The 14619-nt window shown below is 53.6% G+C and overlaps 1 protein-coding gene across 2 annotated transcripts in view; it reads right to left on the bottom strand.

Annotated features, from left to right (window-relative positions):
- The window catches only part of Sdk2 (sidekick cell adhesion molecule 2), a 291117-nt gene extending 280642 nt beyond the window's left edge, over positions 1–10475 (bottom strand). For both annotated transcript variants that reach the window (XM_052195691.1, XM_052195692.1), the window contains exon 1: positions 9260–10475. In XM_052195691.1, the coding sequence (XP_052051651.1) occupies positions 9260–9332 (73 nt within the window). In that variant the 5' untranslated portion in view covers positions 9333–10475. The remainder of the gene's footprint in view (positions 1–9259) is intronic.
- Positions 10476–14619: the final 4144 nt, after the last annotated feature.

Raw genomic sequence — 14619 nt, 5'->3', positions numbered from 1 at the left:
ACCCTAGCCCACAGACAGCTGTGTGACTCAATTGCTTCAGAAGGTTACAGAAAAATTTAAAATGAAACTGGTTGAAACAGATACATCAGGTACTTTAGAAATTTCTGGAAGATGTGACCCAAGAAATCATCTAATTTGAGTTTTCTCATATATCCCCTAGAGGTCCAGGAGGCCCCAGGAAAATATACAGTATACATCTCAGCTAGTATCATCTGGCTTTAAAACTATTCTCTGTGTGTTTAAATGAAATTCAGATACGCTATGGAATGGAATGCAAACTTCTATTTATTTAGAAAATAAAATACGGGCTGGAGAGATGGCTCAGTGGTTAAGAGCACTGATTGCTCTTCCAGAGGTCCTGAGTTCAATTCCCAGCAACCACATGGTGGCTTATAACCATCTGTAATGGGATCTGATGCCTGTCCTCTTCTGGTATGTCTAAAGACAGCAAGAGTGTACTCATATACATAAAAAAAATAAATAAATGTTTAAAAAAATAAAATAAAATACTAGCAAGAAAAGGTTATGTGGATGGACAGACAATTCAGGCCATGCAGCCGGGCCCCCCTTAGGTTCAATCCACCCTCTCCCACCATAGCAGCCATCATGGAAAAATCTGAAACTGCCACCAATGCCCCTCCCTGTTCCCAGAGAGGACACTTTAGCCACGAGGGTCAAAAAGCCCGACCCAGAGGGACCCAGTGAGACTGTCAGTGGAGGCCTCTGGTGGTGTCCACTTTCTCTCCCCTCTGGCTTCAAACTCTTGTGGCTCTCTCCTTAAAGGGTTAAGTTTATTAATTGGGAAAAGTAATTGATGTCTAATACCTTCATCCTTGTTGATGAAGCGTTATTATCTAGACTCAAGGAGTTTGTAATTAAAGAAATCAGTCTCTCTCTCACACACATTACAAGATCAGTCAGTATCAACAAGGCCAAAGAGGAATCCAGCAAGTGGGTTTACTAAAGAAAAAAGGATCCAGCCTCTAGACATCTTGAGGGGATGGAGTATCCAGTCTGCAGATGTCCTGAGGGGTGGGATATCCCGTCTGCTGGCCCCTGATAGGTCAGGACCCCAGTCCTTAGTTATCTAGAGAGGACTGGCTATCTAGCTCCTTGGTTCCCCAAGAGGACAGGGCATCTAGCTTGTGGACATCCAGAGAGGGTGGGGTACCAATGCCTGGGTGTCCCGAGAGGACGGAGCATCTAGATAGAAGTCATCCTGAGGGGACAGAGTACCCTCTGTCTCACTAACCTGAGGGCATCTAGGGATGATGGGAACCCAGCTTGAGGGGACCTCAAGGTGATGGAACGCCTGTCCTGGCCTGGCCTGAGAGCGGGAATCTTGAGGCCTGTGCTACAGCTGGGTTCAGGGATGGCTTCACGGGAGACTTTGAGGAAACAGGATCTGGGTTAGTGGAGGACACTGAGAGTCCACAGTGAGGAAGGAAGGGATGGGTGCTCACAGGCTCCCTTGGTGGGGAGGCTGGCCTGAACATGGATTAGAGCGTGTATGCAGGAACAGGGAAGGGAGGGGCTGGGTGGTAGATCATGGGATCTCTGCACTCAGAACCTATGGAGAACTCCCTGTGGCCGAGCTCAGGGGAAACTGAGGAAAGCTTGGACCTTCTATAGAGAGGGAGAGGCCATCTCAAGATGCATGCCTTCCCAGTCCCTGTGCCTGAAAAGCTGAGGGTGCTTCACAGGAGACTCTTTTTAAACCCCTGGACGTGTAGTCTGAAGTAATATGGCAAGTAGTGCCTGTCAGGGGCCATCTTGCCTAGATCAAAGGCAGTGCCCCAGGAAGCAGCTGGCTTACATTTCTATTCTCTTTCTCTTATTCTCCCCTTTCTAATTCTTCATCCCCATCTCTCTTTCTCACCTTTCTCTCTCTCTCTCTCTCTCTGTGTGTGTGTGTCCGTCTGTCTGTCTGTCCGTCCGTCCGTCCGTATGTCTACCCTCCAGCAGTGCTGGGGACCACACCCAGGGCACTGTGTATACCATCATCTCTTTTCCTCAGATCAGGTGATCGTTGCTATTGGGTGCTAGCAACATTAACGCTTGCATTTTGCTCATTCATTTGTTAGTTTGTTTTGGTCGTCCTTCATGGGTTAGGCTGACAGCCACCCGCATCAACTTGACATTTTATGAAAGGATCTGGCAAAAAAACAAAAACAAAAACAAAAACAAAAAAAAAAACCTCTGAAGTTTGCACAGCTGTGAACAGCTGCCTGTGTAGGCTTTCTGGGGGGCATGTTTGCATTTTAGACTGGAGGCAGTGAGTGTCTTAGCCTAATAAATGGCCGATGTAGAAGTTTTGGTGTCACGGGGGACGCTTGGGGAAGACAGAAGAAACGGAAGCCAGGGTACCTGCTTAATCCCAGGCCCAGGGTTTATCTTGTTTCTCTCCTTCCATGATGAAGAGGTGATGAGGTGAAGAAGCCTGTGTACTGATCAGGGTTCTAGGAGCTTGGCCTCTCTCATTAACTGGGGTCACAGCCAACAAAGCAGGCAGGACTGTTAGTGCCACTTGACAAAATAAAGAAACCGAGGCACGTGGAGTCTATGTGAATGTTTCAAAGTCACCCAGACAGTGAATGATAAGAAGAAACCGAGGGGTTCACCCGTGATTGTGGCCCCTCAGCAGTTTATGCTGCCCCTAGCTGGGCCTCTGATACTTCTCCATGCTGCATTGGTGGTTTAAAAAGACATGGAGAACCCGGCTTGACTGATCGTGAGCTCATGTAATATAGACAGTCCAAGCATTTGGGCACTGGGTCATATCCCTCCCGTCGCCTGGAGGACAGGACGTATTGACGGCCTCCCTGGTCTGCCTCTAGTGTTGCCCGGGGGGATTCCAGGATCTTGGCTCTAACGGCACTTCAAGTTTCCCCATGTCCACCTCAGAAGCCCAGGCCCTATGTGAGCCACATGCCAGTAATATTTCCTTCTCCCTGAATGATCATGGCATCAAAATTTCATGGCCCCTCTGGGCCACTAATCGCTTCCCTAGTTGGCATGAAATTTTAATTGTTTTTCTTCCCTCTGCCCTCCCCCATCCCGAGCCCTGTTCCATTTGGGAGATTCCTGTGGGTCTTGGTCATGGGCAAGGCAGTCACCAGAGCCTCAGCAGACGTGAGGAAGGCTCTCCCGGGAACTCTGGGATGCCCCAGGCAGGAGATGGAAGGAAGGAGAGAAGGAATCTTGAATTCTGCCAAGTTCATGCCTTGTGAGAATACAACAGGGGTGGAGGCCAAAGCCAGGAAGAAAAGGGAAAGAGAGGGGGCAGAAGAAGGGGGATGGTGATGATGATGATGATGATGATGATGGAGGAGGAGGAGGAGGAGGAGGAGGAGGAGGAAGCCCAAAGCTTCCCTAAGCTTTGCTGTCCTCCCTAGATCATTCCTGTCTCCAGAGAGCACAGCAGGCTGCGCATCTCCCAGATCAATGGTTGGATTTCCCTGAGAAGATGGTAGAAGATGCCAAGGGGCAGCCTGGGGCCACAGCAAGAAGACGCACACATTAGGCTCACAGAATTCTTGGATCATGCTGACGGTTTGACACTTCTGCCAGAGCACCTGGGCAGTTAGCTTTGCTGAATTTCTCTCTCCGCCCCCTTGATATTGGGTGGCGACATGGTCAGTGCTGGCCAATGGTTATAAGGAGAGGGGCTGATGTCTTCGGATGTCGACAGGCTTCTCTCCTCTCCCCTGCAGCATCCTATGTATCTAGATACAGGAAGGTATAACCCCAAACTTTTCACCCTCCCTTTCTGTACCCCATGAGGGTAGAGGGTAGCTGGCAGGGACTCAGAAGGTACCCCAAAGCTATTGAAGCTCCAAGGCCAGACCTGCTAGAGGCAGTTTCTCTGGCAGAGCCAGGGCCAAGAATGACTGGGAAAGAAGTACCGGAACATCCGAGCAGGATTCTCCATCTGTGGCAGCCAAGAGCCACCAGCAAAGGCTACAACTTCGGGGTGGGGGTGGGGGTGGGGGTGGGGGTGGGGGTGGGGGTGGGGGCGGGGGCTCTGCTGCTTACCACAGATCCAAGGAGACCACAGACACTTAGGAGCCCCTCATCCATGCCAGACTGGAAGCTGGAGAAGCAGGCAGGGCCAGGTGGCAAGAGGGAGCACGACTCATTCATTCATTCACTCACTCATTCATTTATTCATTCATGCATGCAGGCATGCATACATTCATATTCATACGTATTTGTTGAGCCCTTTTGTACTGGGCACTGCTCTCCAGGCAGGGAACTCAGGAATGAATACAAGAGAGAAACTGATACACCAAAGACCAGCGTTAAACCAACCATCAACTCAATGCATTGAGAGACGGGTGCTCTGCAGAACGAAGGGCGGGGAGACAGAGGTGCTCGCTCTGAGATGCCTCGGCCTAGGAGATTCAAGATGGGAAAGGGGCATCAGCTGAGTCCTAGGAAACTGGGTGTCAGGAAACTTGGCCATCCTTATCGCCATGTCACCAGAACCTTCTACAACTTTATGGCTTATCAAGAACATCTACAAAGTTATTTGGATAATCTTGCTTCATCACCCAACCCACCACAAAGAGCTTGATGCCGCCTGTCCGTCCGTCCGTCCATCCCTTACTTCAGAGGCAGGGAGCATGCCCAGTTGCTCGACTCCGCATCACTTTTGATGGAAGTGGGGGCTGAAAGAGGCTGACCCAAGTTGGGAACTCCCAGTCCCCCGGAAGCTCCGCACATCAAGAGGGTTTGTCAGGCTCCTGGCTCAGCCATGGTCTGGGTGACACTCCCTTCCTGAGTGTACCCAGAGAGGTGCCAGTTTTCTCAATCTCGCCTGGGGTGGGGTCCTGGGCAGCCTGGGCAGTCCTTCAACAAAGCTCCCTGGCTCTACATCTTCCCAGCATGAGGACATCAGGGGCTGGTGAGTGTTGTGTAGCCAGGGAAGTCTCCACAACTGGCTTGTTTTCCTTTCCATTACAGGCAGTGGACGGATCTGCTGCTGGCCCATTTGTTGCTATTGGCCTCCCAAGGCCCCAAATTACAGTGACTAATTCTTACCACGTAGGGAGCTCCAGGGGGCCTCTGCAACAATGTGCTGGGGATGGGGGTGCTAAAGTGGATACCCTGCAGCAGCTCAGTAACCCCATGTCAATTTCAGCTCCAGCTCCCCACACCCCAAAAGGGGCCAGGAGTCAGGGAATAGGCTTCCCGCCAAGCAGGGAACCCATTAAATTCTAGACTAACCAACAATGTACCATCCAATTCTTTCAACAACATGAGGCAATGTCTAACAGCCTCATAGTTTACAATAACGAGCCCTCCATTGCATGAGGGGATGAAGCTGGCCACGTGGCCACTAGCCCCAGATTCGCAGGTAGAGGATAGCTCTGGATAACTTCTCAGGCATTTTTTGAACCCCTAGGACAGAAAAACAAGCCCATCCTCATTATTCTTTAGCTCACAGCCCAACTGTGTCCTAAGGAACAAGGTCAAATACGTTCTGCTATGCAGTTTAACACACCATCTTAAAGCCAGCCGTTGAGGTCCTGCTTAAACACCGGTCTGCTGTAAAGGATTTGGCCTCCTTCCCAGCCTCCCTTCCCTGATGGAATGAGGTTCCTGGCCCCTACTCCCGCCTTCCAGTAGAGGACGTAAGGGAGAGGTGGTCGATAAAATATTTGCCAAGCAAGTGCATGAGAGAGTTTCCACAGCAGGTGCAGGCTGCCTGCATGATTTAGCTTCTGCCTCTGGGTCCAGAGTGACCCCACCCTATGAAGGGGGATCTTCTGTAGCCAGAGGCAGCAAGAACCAAATTCCATCACTCATCTTACCATATCAAGAGGTTCCAATACCCCCCCCCCAGACTAACATCACGGGGTACCCAGGGTGCAAGATGGATGGATGGGGAAGCAGGACTGTCTCCCATCCCACGCTCATGTTCCGTGGAGCTTTTGACAGCTGAGCCCCAGGCAAGCATGACACTAGCCCTCCTGGTAATTAGCAAGAGGCCCTGATCAATAAGTTATTTTTTGCTGTCAGTAATTAATAATTACAGCTTAGCCACACCATGTAATTAAACTTTCATCCCATTCCCCCGTATGCTGTTTGGCTTTTATCGTGATTAGCTCCCAGCACTAAACTTTCTCCCTTTGGGACTCTCCAGGAGCTTCCAGGACTAGAGTTTCTAGGCCTCAGTCAGGGTTTCCCCACTGGCTGGTTCATTCAACCTCAGTGTCCTCTTGTTCTACGCCCCTCCCCCCCTCCACAGCCTGGGTGCAATTCTTTTGAAAAAGAACCTCCTAGAACGGCTGCCCTCTTCCCTCTTGGGCCAGCCTGGATACCTTCGGGCAACGGCCAAGCTCACCAGCATATGAAAAATTCTCCAAAGCACTTAGTAATACAGGCTGCCAGGATCACTAAGGACACACAACCCCAGCTCTTGGGCAATGGTGGAAATCTATATGTGACTAGTTCCTGGGCGCTTCGAGCATTAAGGACCACTCCAGAAAGCACCAGTGTAGTCAAAGAAGGAAGCTTGCAGCTCTGTGTGTGTGTGTGTGTGTGTGTGTGTGTGTGTGTGTGTGTGAAGGGCTTGCAGGGGCCTCTCCCTGGAATCCCCATAAGCCATGCCAAATGTGCAAAGAGGGTTCCCAAGGTACAGATGGGGAAACTGAGGCTTCCAGCGGCTAAGAGTCTTGCAGAAGTATCTCCGCAGCTGTCTTTGCCAGGTCATGAGAGCTCCTTCCCTTTTTCCTGCTTTGGGAGGGAATTCTTTTTGAATGTGATTACTGCATTTTGTCTGGGAAATAAGCTGGAATCACATAGGATTGATATGGGGAGAAATGGCCAAATGATAGTTTTCGGTACAACCAGGTAATGTCGCTTAGTGCAGCCCCTGGAAAAAGAACTAGGCAAAAGTCTCCATACTACCCCACAGGAGTAACCACAGGGCACTTTTGTTTCAAAGGAGAAGCAGCTGCTGGGCATCTCTGTGTGTGCCATATCTGCAGGACAGACCCTATAGGGTCAGAGAGATGCTGGAGGCTTTAACTGTACTCAAAGGAGTAATGGCAGGAACTTAGAAGAAGAAAAACTAACCCCAAAGCAGATAAAAAAATGACCCTGTGCCCTAACCTCACTCCTTGGATAGCAGCCCGGCATTGCCCCCAAGGTGGAGTCCGGAAATTTTCTTCCCACAATTCTCTGCAGGGCGACAAATGGAAGAAGGGGGGCAGTGCTGGCAAGCAAACATGCGAAGAGCCAGAGACCATAATCAGAGCAGAAGAGGCTTGGGCAGCCCTGCATCGAGAGAAAACACTAGTGTGTGTGGACTGGGCGGAGGGAGGGAGGGAGGGAGAGAGGTCAGAAAAGTGCTTCTCGGATCCTGTCAGGAGCACGGAGTTCTTCCTGGGAGAGCCCTGGGGACAGGCAGCCATAACTTCAGTAAGACACTGGCACCTTGGCCTCAGGATGGGCAGCTGTGGAGGTGGCTGGGACATGACCACACTGAAAGGTGCTCTGGAGACGCCACAAGGGCCTGGTTCTAGATGGGAGCCCAATTGGTGAGCTCCCTGCTCCTCCAAGTCAAGTTACACAGTCATGTTGGAGTCTGCAGGAAAGAGGAGCCAGAGTATTCCACAGAAGCTACCCCCCCCAGAAGCCCCTCCCTCCGCGGCCATCTCACAACAAGCTGGCCAGGTACCCAGAGTGGAGGACAGCCCATTCCAACTCTGTCGGGGCCACTGTCCTGGGTCCCCACAGGGAGAGAACCCTACATGAGAGGCTACAAAGGCACCTGTTAGAGAGAGGGGCTCAGAACTCACCAGGTCTCTCTCTAGACACCTAACCCACCTATCAGAGTGTTCTTGGGCAAGTCAGTTCATTGCACAGGGCCTCAGTTTCCCCATCAGTTAAATGGCTATTAGAACTCGATGACCTCCGAGGTCCCTGCCTACTGGAAGATTTTACGATCACTATAAAAATAATAACTTTTATTGCCTTACATTTATGGCACTCATTAGAAAATTTCGAAGTGCTTTTACCTAAATTGCCTTGTAAAAAGTCCTCTCCTCAGCCCTGTGAGCGACAACTGGTCGTTTTCATCTCTGATCTTGGCTCTGAGGATTGCCTGATTTGGGACACAGTGGGGACCCTTCTTTCCCGAGGCCCTGGGACCCCAGAAGTGGAGAAAGGCTCTGTAGGGGTTTCCGGCTTCATCCCCGTCCCAAGACGCCCTGCAGCCCCTGGCTCTTGGGTAGGTCTGGCCTCTCTGTGAGTCTGGAAAGCTGAAGGGAAATCTAAAGCTGAACCGGTGAGCCTGGGGATTCAATCTAGACTACTTCTCCCTTTGCCCCCAGCAGGCGCCGCTCGGCCACCACGGCCAGCAGCATCTGGATCCTCGAACACCAAACACAAATGCAAGAGAGCTCGGGTGCAGCCGCTCTAGCCTACCACGACCCTCCAGGGGACCCCAGAGACGTGCGGGCATTCGCTGCAGGAGGCGGGGAGGGACAACTCCATCACACCTCCTTTGAACACACCCACTGAACATCCACTAGCTCTTCATCGCTGGGCTGTCTGCTCTGGGCAGCGACAGATCAAAGCAGCAGTGGCCAGACATCCAGCTAGCAGTGGAAGCTGGAGGCTGGGGCTGCCCGCTGGGTGTGTCGGAGGTGGGTGGGGGTTGGGTCTGCCGCTGTCCTCGCCGCTGGGCTCCAGGACTATACCGCCAAACTGCCACAGCTCCCGCGGCCGGTCAGGCAGCCAGGCACGGGCTCCCATACGTGGCCAAGCAGAGTAGCTGCTTTTGAGGGGGAAATCAAGCGGGCACCCTGAGCCCCACTACGGCTTCTTCCCAGCTTCTGCCCGCCCCATCTTCTCGCCCCGGGACCACACAGTGCCTGCCTGGCGTGGTTTTGCCCTTCCTTTCGGACCTCAAGCAGGACCAGGAGAGTTCAATGGAACCAAGACACGGAATGACGCCCCCTCCTACCCTGGTCAGAGGATATCCACAAAGGCCCACCTACCGCATCTCGGCTTTTCTCCACCCCCACCCGCCCCCTGCAACTTCACTTCCCGGCCCAGAAAGGCCAGAAGTCTCAGGGACTGCCCCACCCCAAAGAGAGCCCCAAAAGTCGAAGAAGCGGGTGGGGGATTGAGATGTACAAGAGATGGTCCAGCTTGGGCCAAACGCGGTGTTTTAAGAGGGTACCTCTCTTCTGCCCACCCGAACCACTTCTCCAGTTCCACGTGGAGAAGGTCGCCCATACCGTACCTTGGGCCCCAGCCGAGTGGATCCGATGCAGGGCCAGTAGAGTCCAGATCAGCAGCCTCCACATGCTGGTCATCTTGACCGAGGGGTCCTCTAAAGTGTCCCCTCTTTGCGAGCCGCTTTATAATCCTCTGGGGTCCCAGGAGACTGCGTGGCCAAGTCCTGGACACTATGCCCGTAGGGGCCGCACCGGCGACCCCAAATGCTTTCTCCTCTTTCTGCGCTGGCTATTCCGTAAAGCAAGGGGAGAGCAGAAAGAGGCCAAGCCTCCTCTCAAACTCGGGGTGCCTGTATCCCTTAGCACCCCGACTCAGACTACTTCTCACAGGCAGGGCGACCCCTGCGATCCGGCCTGGTCGCTGGATGAGCTCCTGAATGAGAGGACAACTTCAGGAAACTTCCTCCCGGTGGCCACGTTGCCCGCCTCCCGCCCCTCCCCGCCCCCTGGTTGGGTTTTCTCGGGCCGACGTAGTCACCGCGGTTCCAGGCGCCCAGCCCTTGGTACTGGCTGCGAGCAGAGCACGGTGGCAGGCGCGGACGCCCGGTGTCTTTTAGAAGGGGCGCGGGGCTCGTGGGGCGCGGTTAGCATAACGGTCCGAATCTCCCTGGAGCCGAAGTTTTCTTCTCTTCTAACTTTGCAGAAGGCATCTAGCGAGGCCGAGCCACCCTTCTCAGCTCCACGGGTCCTCGCACCCAATTCAGTGATTTCGGGGTGGGGGTATCTCTCCTGGGGCTTCGGTGCGGGGCTCGCTCTAAGCTCCGAGCACCTCCAGCTAGCAAACTTTGCGGGTCCCACGGCCCGGCGCGCAGCCCCGTGCGCCCATGTCTGCGCCAGCTGCGGGCAGGGATGGATGCTCGGTTCGGGTACCCGGCTGGGCGGCCCGGGTTCCAGCCAGCGCCGGGGCGCCGAGCCTTTTGCGGGCGATCCGGAGAAGACCGGCGGGTCCTGCTCTCCGCCGCACCCGGAATGGAGTTCGGCGCCAGCCGCACCGGGGAAGCCCGGCCGGCAGCCCTGGGATCCGGGGTTTCGGCGCCGCCTCGGCCGCCCGGCGTTTTCGCCCAGCGCGGGGACCCGAGTCTCCGCGGCCGCTCCCGCGCCTCGGCCGCGCCTGCCGCTCGCCCACCTCGGCAGCCGCTGCCTCGCAGAGCCTGGAACCCTGGGCTGCCCCGGCTCAGCGTCCTAAGAGCCGCTCTGCTGCCGAGCCTGAGAATCTGTCTGCGCCGAGCCAGAGCTGCGGGGGCAGCGGGAGCCGGGGACGAGCGCGGCGGAGGCGGAGACGCGGAGAGGGGGGCCGAGCGCTACCCCGTGGCCGCGACTGGAGCGCAGCCTGCGCGTAGGGAGGGGGCGGCGGCGGCCCCGAGCCAGGCCCGGGAGCGAGCCCCGCAGAAACCCAATCCGGGTGCGCGGGCGCCTGGCGTCTCCGGGACCCACCGGAGGGCAGTAGTGCGGGCCGCGAGCGAGCCGATCTCTCCGGCCTTGTCTTCTAGCTTCAGCTCTCCCTCCCTCCCTCTCCCCCTTGAAGGCCTCATCCAAGTCTCCCATAGACAGGAGACCCCAGTACTCCTCTGGATTCGATGGGGCAGAACGGTTTGGAGAGGGTGTGTGGTGTGTGTGTGTGTGTGTGTGTGTGCACACGCGCACGCTCGCGCCGGTCAGCCGGTTGATTCCAGTTTTCCCTTCCCAGGTCTTTAAAAGTCTGGAAACGCTCAGGGCGGAGAGCAAGATAAAGGGGAAGCCTGGGACTTGCAGAAGGCTGAGAAAGTGAAGTTGGTGCCAAACTCGTGCGTTCTTTGTTTTTTCTTCTTCTTCTGAGCTCCCCTTTAAAGGCACATTGGCAACGGAGACACAATGGAGAGAGCCAGAGGGGTCGTCCCTCGTGGCCCAGGGAAGGGAGCAGAATGTACCTTCTGGTGTGGGAAGGCCAGGAGCTGTAAGACCCCTTTAACAGTTGCACTCACAGGCAACAGGCGCCTCTACCTCCGTAGGCTCTTTTCTCTATTAAAAATATTAAAAGTAATATTTTGCGGCTGTGTTGGCGTAAAAACAAATATATTACTACATATTAAAACATTTTCTTTCATTTAAAAGTTCATTTAATTTTTCCCCTGATTTCTAAAAGAAATTAAAACATTTCCGTGGGTTGCCTAAAAGACTGTGTAGTCTCTGGCACCGAGCCTGTTGGGAGAAATCAGCCTTGCAAGCTCGGTATTGCGGCTGGAAAAAGGACTGAGGCCCTTCACCTTTGCCAGCTTTTCTCTTCATGCCTCGGGGCCCAGGCCTTCTGAGACACACCCTGTTGTCTTCCTCTTCTGGTCTTTGCCCTTCAGGCTGCACATCTTACTGGCGGTGAGGGCTCTGCTTCATCCTCTCCCTCTCGGGCGCCTCTTCTCATTGCTGTGGAGTGGACGCAGCCACTAAACATGTCTCATGGCTCTTCCGTTCTCTCCTCACCTGCCTTGGAAGAACAGCTGTGAGCATTTAGTGGAAAGAGATGAAAAAACAGGCTGCCTGTCTTCGACTTTACATTCGTCCCCTTCAGAACCTGCCTTTGCCTCTCTCCCTGTGGTAGTCTGTGTCCAGTCCTGGCCTAGTGCTTGCTGTTCGGCTGAGGTTTTGACTAGAGAGTGGCTTTGGGGACACTCAGCTTAGATCTCTTCTCCTTCGGCGGCCACGCCCCTCCCGTCGCCGAGAAGCCCAGCTTCTGCCTCTCTACCCGCAACCCCCAGACTCCGAACTACACGCTTGAGAGCCCAGGCCCTGCCCAGCCCATCAGGAACAGCTGTTCTTTAGGGTGCTGTTGCGCGGCTTGCTCACAGAGGGGGCCTGAGAGTCAGTTTTGCAGCGACTGCTTCTTAGCTAGCAATCCAGAGCAGAGAGACTGTCTGTGCCCTTGGGCTGGAGTTCGTGCGGGTACCAAAGGCTGTAACCTTGGTGAATTTCTCCATTTGGGGCCAGTGCCCAGACTTGTAACTGCAAGAGTCTGAGCTAGCTTCTGCTCAGGCTGTTCCAAATAGCGGTTGTGCTCTTTCTAAGTGCAGACCTTTTGCACAGTCAGGTGTGTCCTTACAAATCTAGACGCTTTATCCCCAGGATAGGACGAGGAAAGGGAGGGTGCTCTCATATCTTTGCTGGCAGTCTTCCATGCCCACGTGGTTACGGGGAGGCCCTATTCCTGAACCTCCCAGCCAGTCTGCCTCCATCCATCTGGAAAAGAGAGAGCAAACTGGGCGGGGGGGGGGCGCTCAGCCTATGCAACCCCAGGAAGGTGGTTTTCTTCTTATCCCTCTGAGAGGAACTTATTTCTGGGAAAGTCACTTGCAGACACCATTCCCTCGTTTTTTTATACCCTCCCCCAGAACCTGCCTCACAGAAAGCCAGACGGCCGGGTGTTCATGTGAAATCCCCGTGCTAGGGGGATGAAGACAGGTGGATTCCTGGCCGTGTCTGACCAGCCAGTCTGACCAAGGCGGTCAATGAGAGAGCTTATCTTAAAAAGCAAGGTTGACAGCCCCTGAGGACAGGCAACTGAGGTTGCCATGTGGTCTGCAGACAGACGTACACACACGTGCACCTACACATTAGAACACACACACAGATGCAGAAGGTGAAGCTACTGTGGGCACCCCATCAGGAGGGTCTGCGTGCCTTTCCAGGTCTGCACCCCAGTCCACCCCCATTGCCACCCCGCTGTTTCCCTTGGACTCACAGATACAGTATACAGCTCTCCCACAGTGCTCTAGGACCTGCTGGGTCTACTCCTTTATTTAGATCCCATCCCCCTCCACCATCACGACTAGTCAGTCCCTGGGCAAGACCTCTCTCCAAGCGTTTGCCTCTGAACTTAGCCGGAGGCAGACAGCAGCAGAACTCATTTCAAAAGTGAAGGAAGTTCTGGCTGCTCCCAGAACGCCCCCTTCTCCCTTTCTAAGCAGGTAAGTGGTTAAAAATGCTACCTGTCCTAGGAAAACATCCATGGGACACAGGACTGCCTCACCACCCTTGTTAGCAAGAGGGTGTTATTTGCTAGGGAGACTTCATTGCAGAGGGGACACATCACTACTGTGTCCAGGAAGAAGACAATAGCTGCAGCAGGTAATGGGGGGCTGTTTGCTATCACAGAAGATCACCCCCCTTCCTTACCCCCAGCCTTGGACACAGAGCCCAGCCTCTGTTCCCTTTCACAAAAACAGAGCTCAGGATAGGTCAGGCAGAGTCAGCTTTTTGATGTGGTTACTGGGTTAAAAAAAAAATCTGTTTCAATTTCTAGTGTAACAGGAGCTAGAACAGAGCATTCAATTACAGGATCAGACTGTGTGTTCCGCAAGCACTGGGTAGCATCAGGGACCAGTGGGGGACTCCCCGGAGGCACAGACAGACGCTTTCACTCCCAGCATACAGTCACTGAGTCCTTCACTCTCTGTGGCTGCTGCTCAAGCTGCAGGACTCCACCCACAGCTGTGAAGTCCACTCCCACAGCTGAAGTTGAGAAGGCAGAAACAGTGAGCCAAAGAACCGGAGAAGGGAAAGGGGAGCAGAGAGGAGCTGAGGCGGAGGGGAGAGCCTCAAGCGATGGATTTTCAGAGCAAAACCCCAGACACTGTATGTATATTCTTCCTAGCACCTAGACCTTTCAGGATCTCCATCCTGGATTACAGTTCTCTCTCCATCCGAGCTCGGTGCTGTAGATAGGGCTAGGCAGACTCCACCCCCAGCCCCGCCCCCCACGAGAGCAGGGACCTTCAGAAAGCATCATTATCTTACCCAAAGGAACCAAGAAAACAAGTTGCCTTGAAATACAGGCATATTAGTGAAGTTTCTCATCACAGTGACAAAACACCTGCCAGAAGCAACTTAGGGAAGGAGAGACTTATTTTAGCGCAGAGTGTTAGTGAGAGCAATCTATCATGGCTGAGATGAGACTGGCTGAGAGGACTTCCTACGTTGCCTCGGAGCTTGTGTGGTGGGTCTTGTTTACATCTTGGGTAGATCAGGAAGGATCGAGGGAGGGAGGGAGAGGGGGTGGGAACTAGCGCTCCCGGGATATCCCCTTCAAGCCCACCCCTATCCTCATCTTCAACCCCGGACCTAACCCTCACAAGACACAACAGTTCCAAAGGTTTCACAACCTCTCAGAACAGCGCCACCAGCTGGGAACCAAGCGCATTGCACATCAGGGGTAGACATTTCCTACCCAAACCTGAAGACAAAGCTTCTGGTGGTTATTCTTAGTAGTAGACTCTTCCATGTTGGTCTGTTGGACAATAGAAAAAAAGAAAGTGGAGAAGATGTGGTTTATTAATCTCCTATAAAAAGAGGAAGGTTCTGAGTCTTGGTCAGTTTGGCAGCCATGATGAACTCGACA

The sequence above is a fragment of the Apodemus sylvaticus genome, chromosome 10 (genome assembly GCF_947179515.1).
Source record: "Apodemus sylvaticus chromosome 10, mApoSyl1.1, whole genome shotgun sequence".
NCBI classification, from domain to species: Eukaryota; Metazoa; Chordata; class Mammalia; order Rodentia; family Muridae; genus Apodemus; species Apodemus sylvaticus.
This window is presented reverse-complemented; position numbering and strand designations above follow the sequence as displayed.